The sequence below is a fragment of the Harpia harpyja genome, chromosome Z, assembly GCF_026419915.1.
Source record: "Harpia harpyja isolate bHarHar1 chromosome Z, bHarHar1 primary haplotype, whole genome shotgun sequence".
NCBI classification, from domain to species: Eukaryota; Metazoa; Chordata; class Aves; order Accipitriformes; family Accipitridae; genus Harpia; species Harpia harpyja.
Genome location: NC_068969.1, coordinates 69,014,560 through 69,026,559, shown reverse-complemented (window position 1 = coordinate 69,026,559; position 12,000 = coordinate 69,014,560). Strand labels below are relative to the sequence as shown.

The 12,000-nt window shown below is 34.6% G+C and overlaps 1 protein-coding gene across 2 annotated transcripts in view; it reads right to left on the bottom strand.

The window, feature by feature from the left end:
• Positions 1-12,000, bottom strand: part of CNTNAP4 (contactin associated protein family member 4) — a 260,580-nt gene that overhangs the window by 211,694 nt on the left and 36,886 nt on the right. For both annotated transcript variants that reach the window (XM_052778474.1, XM_052778475.1), the window contains exon 2: positions 4,286-4,396. In XM_052778474.1, coding sequence (XP_052634434.1) covers positions 4,286-4,396 — 111 coding nt within the window. The remainder of the gene's footprint in view (positions 1-4,285; positions 4,397-12,000) is intronic.

The window sequence follows — 12,000 nt, the reverse complement described above, 5'->3', positions numbered from 1 at the left end:
TGCATGCTGGCCATTTTTTTCCCTTCTTTTGGGATGCTTCATTTCTCCCTATAAAGAAGCATGTGTTACCTATCAACTTTATGGGGGGGAGGGGAGGAAGGATCTTAATTAATCCATTTAATTTGGACTGTATTGATATTGTGCTATTATTTAAAATTAGAAAGTCATACAACATTAGTCCAAAAGTCAAATTCCACATATATTAAATCCCTGCATTTATGTCTACTAACCTCAAATAATTAAATCATGGTTTTATCTATTTTTCCATTAAAAATATTTGACTTCTATTAGTGTTTGGGTTTTTTACTTAATTCTTATTACTTGACTCTTCTATCTATTTTTCAATTGTTGCAAGCAGACCTGATATCAGAGTAACTACTTCAGCAGTTAGCAGGAGTATTCATTGGCTGTGCTTGAGTATTGAGTATTTGCAAAGATTCAGGAAACAGATGCACTAATAATAATTAAAAGTTTGAAGACCATTTAACAAGTTATTCCTAGATGTTATCACTTTCCTTAGCTGTTAATGGACTGAAAAAACTTTTTTGTCATCCTGTAATTCAACATTACCCTTTTCCTTTACAAACAGCGTTGAAATACTATTGCAGTTAGCTGTTTTACTAATCTGTCTCTGCTGGCACCATTTTTTTTTTATGTCTTCATTTAAACTCCACACTGCACATTTTTTTAAACTACAGCATTCTCTCCTCAATCCCTTTAACTTTTCCTATCAATTTGCTACATTTAGTAAACAAAAAGCTATATGGTTAAAGAACTATTCCCCCCTTCAGTGCAACTTCCCACATTCCTGATAAATTTCCTGCTAATTTCTACCTTTTCTTTGTCAATTGAAACAGTGTAGGTTTATATGTACATTTGTTTTATTTCTTTACTGATGAATTACAACAATTTGACTCCTAAGTAATCTGTGCAAAAACATTGTACTTTTTCTTGTCTAAATTGTGTTAAATTTTCCCTAATTTTGGCATTTTAAGAACCAAGTATATTATCGGACTGGGATCATAATCTGCTTGGCTAAATTGAATGTTAGAAGGCCACAATCACTCCTAAACACTAACTTTGGCTGAATAAATTATTTGGTTTTATTCAAAGTACAGAATTATCTATATTAAAGGCAAACTCATTTACAATTATCAGACAATTTATTTTGAAAGTTTAATGATGTGGTCATTGCTTCCATGAGATCACTGACAACACAGCAACCCAAGTCGTATTCTCCTAATAACAGATCTTTTTTGCAGTCTATATAGTTTAACAATCATTTATTGTGTGACTAAATCCATTTGTTTATAACCATGTATGTATAATGACTTGCTTTGTTCCACCCAAATAAAACTTGCATGTATATACACCTACAAATATAGTCAGGTTTTCCCTTGAAAATTCACAGAAAAGAGTTAAATACAGATTCAGTACAAAAAAGATATTCCTTGTTCCATAGCGAGTACTGAGTCTCTACTCTCAATGAAAAAAAAGAAACACAAGTTAAGACTAATTTATTTCAGGTTAATTTGTTGAAGACTGAAGAAATTTTTCATCTCACCTCATCTACACAATTCTATAGAATTATGTCTGAATGAACCAAAAGGTACCTAACCAAACAGTCTGGTCATAATTTATTAAACCAACAAAATATTTTAACATGACAAATGAATAAGACATTCAAATCTGTACCCTGTTGAGTACTGTGCACCTTAGGTACACGGAATGAGAAGGCAGAGAGCTAGCAATCTCCTGATTTGGCAACTTGCTTCTTTGTGTCTACATGCAATGGGAAGATACCAGATGTAAAGCTATGAGCATTTCTAATGTGTGCACACACTACAAGGAAATGTGAAGGAAATAATAACTCTAAAAAATGTATGCTAACATGGTATATACAACTTTATAGCACATGAAAAGAGCCAAATGGAAAAAGTTTTTAACATTTTCGGGAAGACCAATATACTCTTTGACGAGAACTCATATGTTAGTTAAGATTCTAAGAGCGCATATTACTTCAAATTAAGGCAAGTCCTTAAACACTATAAAATTTTCTTTAATATCACAATTTCATTCAAAACAGAAGTTCATGCTTATCAAATTTGTACACTAGGATAATAGATTGGAGTATTCCTTCTTCACTATAGAGTTTCTGTCTATAAGTACATACCAAATGTTCCAGTAAATCATGGATATCCAAGACTGGAAATGCTTTTGGCAGTACTAAGTATTCTTAAGATTTAATTTACATATTTATCAATTATATGCATTGATATAAAATATAATAATTAAATATATTAGGGGAACTTGATGTATTTGAATGGCTCTAAATACCAAGCACAGTTCTTATTGTCTGTAATGTTGAATTTTTAAGATTAGATTGTGACCTAAGACACAATACTTCAGTGAGGTCTCCCAGGACTGCACCTTTGAATCAGTTTCTTTGTTGTTTCCTATTGGGTAATAATTAAACAGAAGTCAGTGGCCGTAGAAGTTCCTTCTTCTATTGGCTGATATAGCACCTCCAGCCTCTGCATGCTCATGTTTTCACACAGTTTACCAATGGGTGGGAAGTTGAGCTTCATAACTTCTTTGAACTTAGACTACACTGTGGATCATGATTGGTTTACAAACACTAGATAAAGATGATTTGAAACAGTAATGTATGCTCTTGGACATCCAAACTGATTTCATTTAAACCCAGACTTTAGCTGTTTTTAAAACCATAATTTTAAAACAGGGTATTATTTTTAGGTGTGTCAACAAGAGGGATTTTGTTTAACTAATAACACCATATTGCCACATATTAATAAAATCTTTCCTAAAGTTATTTATTCCTCCTTAGCATTAGAACTGTGATGTTAAGACCAAGAACCTTGCTGGTATGCTGGGGAAAAAAAAAAGAAATATTGTCTTTAGTATGTTATTGACAGGCATGACTGATTTCCTGGATACTTGCCTGATGAGGCTGATGACTGAGTTTTTTCTGTATTTCAAAGTTAATTTTTATCTTTTTAATGTTCAATGTACTTACATGTATTTTTTAACGTGACCTTTGAACATAATTACTTATTACAAATAGGCCACAAACACAGAGAAAGTCTAATGTGATATGTCTTGACAGTTTAAATTCTTTTTTTTGGACAGATTTTATGTAATCTAGCAGATACTGTTAAAAAGTATCAGAATAGAAGTCCTTCACACAGAAAGTATAAGAAGACTGTTGTCATTGGGAACAGAAAACATGTTTACAGTAAATAAAATAAATTCATCATTTCTCATTCCTACTGTATCCTTGATATGAAATATAAGATTTGAGTTACCACTAAACTTCAGCTAAAATGGGTAATCTCCAGATCTTCTGACATATACCAAGTGTTTAAACCTTCTAGCTACATGTTAGAAAAGACAAAAATAACAATGCTATCAAAGTTTAATTGCATTTAACAAAAGAAAGTGTCTCATAATTGACCAAAAAGGCTGAAAATGTATGTTTAATTACTATATCAAATAAAATTAGAAATGATACAGAGCTTTCAGAAGATTTATGAGGAGGTGTAACATAAAAGATAACCTAACAGGCAAGTTTCCTTCATTTTAGTAAAAATTTGGACCACGTGCCAGTTGTATAGTTTACCTCAGTGTCAGTGAATAAGTATAAGAAAACACTAGGTTCAGTGAAGAAAAAAACTACAATAATTAAGACTTTAAATTGCCAGAAAAAAGAGAAAACAGTTTCTCAAAACTATTTCCTGAATATCTGGTCCTGCCTTTCCAAATGTAATCTGCATTTACCCTTATTTCCTTAGAGAATGATGTACAATGACATTCATAAGTTTGCACTTCTTCTATTTGTCCTCTAAGAGAAAAGAGATTATTTATGTTATTATTGTCTTGTTAAGAAACAAAATTAATTTAAATTTTGTTTTAAGAGTAGGTGTAAACATATGTCCAAAGCTGTCTACATTTTATGCTGGAAAATCACGTGAAGATTTTGGTTTCAGTCAGGATGAATCCTTTACACTAAAATTAGTAAAATGTTCACAAGTGTCTGAAAGTATAATTTACCATGGAAAAATTTACTGTACATGGCAAAGTGAATTCTTTGACACTGTTTTACCTTCCCATTCACCTTAAAACAACAAAAGTAACTCTCTCCAGTCCCAATAACCCAGAATATGCTCACTATGTATCATTTTGATGTTGTGTACAGGTACAAAAAGGCTTAAAAAAAACTTGTAAAAAAAAAAAACACATCAATCAACCAATAAAATGCACTTACCCTCTCTTCGATTAAGCCTTGCAAATCCAGGGCTGTGACTGCTAGACAGCTCTGATGAACTGCTGAATGATGACTGAGGCAAAGCAGACACCAACTGATCATCACAATTATCTGCCAGTGAAAAATATCACATTCAGGTTAATACAATGAACACCACTTACTGGAACTGTAACGAAACAGAACACTAGAAGAATATCTGAATCAACCCTGTACCTGAAAGCAGCATATGTCTAAATATTTTCTCTTGCTGTATTATATATATAAGTATCAGTACTGAGGCAGCACTTTTTTTACCCAATATTTAATGAGACTACTGGGGTATAATTTATTAGGTTCTTCAACTGGCTGTACTTGCCCACTTCTAAACTAACTTCTGAAATCATACTGATAAATGGATCACAGCTCACTCACTATCATTTACATGAATAGCAACTGACACCTTCTGGTCCTGGTTGTAACATGAAGCTACAACCTCAACGCATGCTCTTTATTTTCTTTAGACCTGATCCAGCACAGGTCTGTGAAATTACATTTAACGTGCAATCACATTAAATACAGCTAGATATTAAAAAAAAACCCCGAACCACATGAAATAAAAAATAATCTCATCCCTTTTAAGCACTTTAAGAATGACAAAATGGAAAATCTTTTGCTTTGCTAATGGTGTGCATGTTTGATTAAGACACAGCACAAAATCATTATCACACAGTTATTAGTATGCAAGTCTTAACATCATACAGAATGAAACCTGAATGTTTCAGAAACAGACTTAACTGCAGTTCACAATCAATGGTGCATAAGAAAGCAAATGCTAATCAATACTTTGGATGTTAAATGCCTCTCCAGCTCAATTACTATACGGGGCATGTGTTCATTCTCCATTTAAATTTGAAAAATATAAATTGAGAATCAATACCTGTTCTAGTTTTGGCTGAAAGAAGACTGACTTTAAAACACTAGAAGAAGTGTAAACAAGTCTTTCCGTAGCTATACTATGCTGGCATCTGTTGTTTAGAAAATGTGAGGAAATTATGTAAACTATTAGTCTTTATGAAATGGTTCTTTTTAGGACAAACACACTCTGTGGATTCAACTGATAAGTGACAAGTCACAGGTGAGTCCTTCTTCTTATAACTCTTCTGATGGTCTACATGAATATTAATTAATACAAAATCTTTTCCTGACTCAGTGCTAATTAAGTGTTTCTCCTGAATAATTATGGATATTTCTAATTAGCAGCAAGATTTTTATATGAATGTCTCAAGGGAATTTTTTAATCACCTTCAAAAATTTTATTTTTTTTTAAAGTTGGTTCATTTTGTTCTTTAAGCAAAGCTCTTCCTAAACAGAAGGCCTCATAATGACCATGACTGCTTGTATTGGGTCTGGCTGAGATGGAGTTAATGCTCCCCATAGCAGCCCTCATAGCACTGTGCTCTGCATCAGTAGCTAGAAAGGTGTTGATAACACACCAGTGTTTTGGCTACTGCTGAGCAGTGCTGGCACAGGATCAAGGCTGTCTCTCCAACATTTTTGCCCCCCCCTCAATGGCAGGCTGGGGCAGGGCAAGATCTCGGGAGGGGACATAACCAGGACAGCTGACCTAAACTAACCAAATAGATATTCCATACTATATGACATCAGCTCAGATATAAAAGCTAAGTAAAGGGAGACGGAAGGGGGGCATTTTTGTCTTCCGGAGCAACCACTACATGTACGGAAGCCCTCCTTCCCAGGAAGTGGCTAGACATCGCCTGCTGATGGGAAGTAGAGAATAATATAATTTGTTTTTCTTTGCTTTCGTGCGCGACCTTGGCTTTCAGTTTATTAAACTGTCCTTATCTTGACCCACGAGCCTTTTGTTATATTTTCTCCCCCCTGTCCAGCTGAGAAGGGGGAGTGATAGAGCGGCTTTGGTGGGCACCTGGCATCCAGCCAGGGTCAACCCACTACACTGCTACAGTTAGAAGTTCTCTCCAATCCTATAAATAATATCCAGTCACTACAAACAAGAGGATATATTAATTGCTTTTGATGAGCTCACATGTATCATACTTCTACCAAACTCAGAGTACCTCACTTATGTGAAAGGAACAAATAAAATGAATATTTACTTTCATAATTTTTTTTCTGCTCTAGCGTTCTGTGATACAAACTGCAGAATTTTATCACTATTCTTTATTGTCTAACCGCAAGCTCATTTTTCACTTCAAGATCCACAGATTAGTTTCATAATGGTGAAAGAGACTGTGTTACTTGGGACAAATTGTCCAACTGGTAAGCACAGAAGAAAAAAAAAAGAAGGGAAACAAGATTTCATCTTATAAGCAAATGCATTGCACTGGTAAGTCTTAGAAAAGGATCTCATTCATGAAAGCTTTCTTTACAACACAGAAAAGAAAAAGAACTTATTAGTCATAAACTACACTAGAAAGAGAAGAATTTGATGCTGCTGTGTTTTGCAGAGAGAGCTACTTACACTGCTGATGTAAGGGAGCACTTCAAGTGTTATTAATTCTTTTTCTACTGTCAAAGCCTACAGTGTAAACCTAGATAATAAGATGAAAATTAAGAGGAAAGAATAGAAAGGCATTTTCCCCCAAATCTATGTACATGATCTAGAATCATAGAATCGCAGAACGGTTTGGGTTGGAAGGGGCATTTGAAGACCATCTAGTCCACCCCCCCTGCAATGAGCAGGGACATCTTCAACTAGATCAGGTTGCTCAGAGCCCCATCCAACCTGCCCTTGAATGTTTCCATGGATGGGGCATCTACCACCTCTCTGGGCAACCTGTTCTAGTGCTTCACCACCCTCACTGTAAAAAATTTCTTCCTTGTATCTAGTTCTAATCTACCCTCTTTTAGTTTAAAACCATTACCCCTTGTCCTATCGCAACAGGCCCTACTAAAATGTCTGTCCCCATCTTTCTTATAAGCCCCCCTTAAGTAGTGAAAGGCTGCAGTAAGGTCCCCCAGAGCTTTCTCTTCTCTAGGCTGAACAACCCCAACTCTCTCAGCCTTTCTTCATAGGAGAGGTGTTCCACCCCTCTAATAATTTTTATGGCCCTCCTCTGGACTTGCTCCAACAGGTCTGTCCATGTCTTTCCTGTGCTGATGACTCCAGAGCTGGATGCAGTAGAACATCACTTTCACACATCTCATATTTTCAACTTCACTCTCCTGGTGGAGGGTGGCATGTGTTATGAAATGAGTCACCAGGAATAAGACCATGTGATTAATACTTACCAGCACTAGCAGAAAAACAACAGCAGATAGACTATTTTCATAACACCCCTGGGTCTATCTAAGTCTTCACAAATTTTTAATTCAGAAGGAAAAAAAAATAGTTCCATTGGATGGATGAGACAGCAGCCTTTGTATTATTTACTTCTGCTGACTACACTTTTCACCTTTTTTCTCCTAATGTACAAGTTAGAAAGGAAACAATGATACTACATTATTCTGCCTAGATGGTTTAATACGCATATTTCTGCACAACTCATATGTTGCTTTGAGAAATTCACGGAAGAACTCATTGAGCACTTATATACTATTTATCCTATAATAATTTATGTCAATCTCAATTCATAATAAAAAGGTACATAACCAGTTGAATAAACAAGATGTTATCTAAAATACAACAGTGCAAGACATTTTTTTGCCTTCAAGCAATAATGATTAAAGAGAAATGAGCAATGTATCACAAATAGATATACTCTAAATAATTATACATTTATTTTACAACAGCTGCTATGCTTTATTTTTGGAGAATAACTTCATATCAACTTATTTTTTATTGCTTAGCACATGTTGCTTAAAACATGTTTTTGTTGCAGATTACAGTGTGTAATGTAACTCAAAATTTAGTAAGAATTCCAGAATTAAATCCAAAAACACTTTGTAGAAATTGGCAGGAACCAGCTGGTCAGTATCAACTTGTTTCTTAAATTTAATAAATGCAAATGAAAATGTAATCTGTACAGCACGACAATTCTATATAGTTTCACCTACAGTGGAAGACATACTACACAATGAAACATTGTTTGAATTCAGTGTTTTCCCACATGTTATTGGTCAGCTTTTAATTCCCTGGGACACCCTTCCTCTGTACAACAGAACAGATCTCACTGCTGAAGGTGAACTAGGGCTTTCTAGGGATATTTCACATAGCTCCTTCAGGCTAAATGAATATTTAAGTAGTCTATTCTAATATGAGTTTTAAACCAAAGAATTTTAGTTAAAAGCTATGCATCATACAGCTTTTACTGGATTTTTGTGATAAAACTTTTTTTCATTTTTAAACAATATCTAAGGATACCAAAAATGTAAACAAACCACAGGTTTCTGTAATATGCACAAAAATCTGTTATCAAATAAGGCTTTGTGAAGGAAAGAATATTTAATTGTGTGATGCTGATGTAGAGACCTTTTGGCGAATAAAATCAAACTCAGGCCTACAGAGTAATTGGACAGCAACTGTACAATGAGAAGAGTGAGGAATAATTGTGAAATGCTAGGGTTGGCTAATGCAGTATACTGACATGAGCTGTAACAGCTGGTATTTAAAAAACAGTGTCTGAAAGGAATAGTATTCAATAGGACAGAAAGGCATTACTCAGGGAATAAGAGGTGAAAAGCTGAAGTGCAACTGGTAAAAAAAAAAAAAGCAGGAATGTGCTAATTGGGGGAAGGATATATAAGCAAAAATATATTACCTGTTTCATGACCAAATTTAAAAAGTTATTCAAGTTATATAAGGCATGCCTTTCCATATACCGTAATTCCAGTGCAGATTTAATCAAATTTATAAAGCAGCTGAGGCGTTTTATAAGAATAAAACTGTTAAGTGTTGCTTTTACAAAGTATGCCTATCGTTTCTCTTCCAGCTTCAAATACTGTCTCGTTATGCAAATTCAGAGTAAACAAAAAAGTTATTCATACAATGGTATCATAACTTACATAGATCATGCCATATGACCTACAAGAGATGGAGTTCAACTAGGATATCATGTAGTAAAGCAGTTATCACAGTTATGTTTATAACACTATGGTTGTTCAAATAAATTTTGTGTCTTCAACCAAAGCAGCAGCTTGCTAAAATAAAAATAAAAATATTAATAAAAATAGTAGAATAGTGGGACAACCTGAGATTTATTTCTTCAGGATGCATAAGTGTATATTTTCATTTGCATGTAGTGAAAAAAAACACAATGTCATTTACAGGCAAAAACCTTTTTTTTTTTGCAATATGAAGAATATATGGCACTGATCTTAGTTTGAATGTCAGGCTGCTGTTTGTCATCCAAATTTTCAGCTTGGTCCATAATATAGACTCACAGTTTTTCATGCATTTCAATTTGAGTGCAAATTACTCTGAATAAGCAAATGTCAGAGTCCAGTGCTTAGTTACTACAAGATGACATACAATGAGGATTCTGTTCAGAATTATCTAAAAAGTACATGTATTACATTGAGACATTCACTTTATTGAAGACATATCTTAATTCAAACTAAAACATCCCAACACAAGAGCATACACAAGTTAACATATTATAATTTTACTTATTTAACTATTTAATGAAATTAATTCCAGCTATTATATTTTAGTACACATTTTTTTCCTTAAAATTTAGCTTACTCAAAACTTACTCAACAAACAAGAACTACCAATTTCTTAATAAACTATTGAACTTCTGGTAAAGCTGGAGATAGGTGGCAAAGAAGGGAAAAAGATTTTAATGATTGACTTCCCTAAAAAACTATTAAGTTCTTCAGCTTTATCAAGGACTCAAAGGAAATATTGAGCACCTAATGGGAAGAGGCGTAAACCTTTTAAAGTTAAAAAAAAATCTGTTCCAGTAAGTGACATGGAAACAAAACAAAACAACAGCAACAAAAACAAATCAAAGAAAGTTTAGCAGTATTGCCTTATTTAGGGAAAACTAAACACCTAAATGTCAGACAAATAGACTATCTAGGGACAACTAGAAATGCAGTCTTAATGGAACAGACTAGAAGAAATAATAATTCTGGGAGTCTCTACGTTTATTAATGTTCATTTTACCCATGCAGGTGAAGCTGCAATGCTTAGGAACAATCAACTTTGCTGCCATTAATACATTCAGATTTGAATAAATGAGTATCTGTGATCAAAAACTTCACGAAAAGGCATAAGGTTCTTAAAAATAAGAGACGTCATGTTGTATCAACAGGACTACTACTTGCTAAAACCTCAGAAAAAGGTGCCACAAAAACTACCCTCCAACAGTTATTTATTAAATCTACGATTCAGTCATGTGGGCTTCAAAGCATTCTTTTTCCTATTACTTTGAAGATCAAATATCCTCGAGCTCATCTACTGTTTTCAACAGAAGATGTTTAATTTTCCTAGGAGTGAGCACATATCTCACTTTACTTAATAGAACCTTTAAGTATGTTAATTGTGGTAATTTAGTCTTCGGTCCATGTGCAAGCTTGTAATTACTTTCAAAAGATTCGTTGAATTTAATGAGATTCATGTGACATAGATAAAAAGAGATGTGCCCCTCTCCTTCTGTTGCTGAGAGGTATTGACCATTGAGCTGATGCTGATCATGGTGACCTCTTCATCAGTGAGGATAAGAATAATGAGGAGAAGTCAAATTGATACATTTACAGACAATTAGGTCAGGTTAGTTTCAGGCCTTCTAGCTACACAATATGCAATGTCACTTAATATGAAACTGGTCTGTGGTTGCGTCTGCTGTTATATGCTTCCTGTTGCATTTGTTTCCTGACCAGGGATAAGCCGGTTTTGTTCAGAGAGCCTTAAGCACTTCATCTTCTGTCTACTGCTGCCTGTTTGTAGCTAAGAGTTTAGAAACAGCTAACTAGAAAAGTTGCACTGTTTCATGCATGCCTCTATGAGCTCCTTGAAGCAGTTATTAGCCACTAGTGTTTCCTTTTCAGTACATTTTGTGGAATATTTCTAGGCATTTCCACATATTCCATTTGAACAGCATATCGGAGCCACAAAAGCTCGTAGTGCTTTGCTTTGCTGAGGTTTTCTAGACGTTTTCAGCTGCTTAGTACTTTGAAAAATGTTAACCCTTCAGGTTGAAATTGTATTGGTGATTGGCCCAGGCTGATTTGTTTGTTTGTTTAAACATGAATTTTCATCAATAGATTTCACCTATTTCTTTGGGGGGGGGGGGGGCGGCGGCATGGAGACAGAATTGCCCAAGTGATTGCCCAAGGGGAGATGATTGCCCAAGATAAAAAAAGAAAAGTCTTCAGGCTTTTGCTACAGTTTCTCTGTGAATGTAAAGAATGATTTATCAAGAAAATAATCTTCATGGCAGGGCTGATTCTTTTCTTGAATTTGAAACAAAGTCTTCCAGTTTTCTGATAAAATTATTTGCTTTTGCAGACAGTGGTTCACACAAATTCAGCACAGAATTCTGACACTTAGCAGTCAGTTGCTCCTAATATACTATTCACGTCAGGCATGTGATGTTTACCTTAACAAAAAACATGCAATGCTACATTCCTTTCCTTTCAAGAAGACATCCCCATTTCACAATTGCAGTTTTTTCGTGCCAATGAGGGATCAAGAACAGGAAGTGAGTACAAAAAGCCAAATGTCCTCTGTGCTCACTGACCACCTTATTGTTGTCCAGGGTCACGGAAGTCTTTTTATGACTGAACATAGAGAACTTAAAAGCCAGACCAGA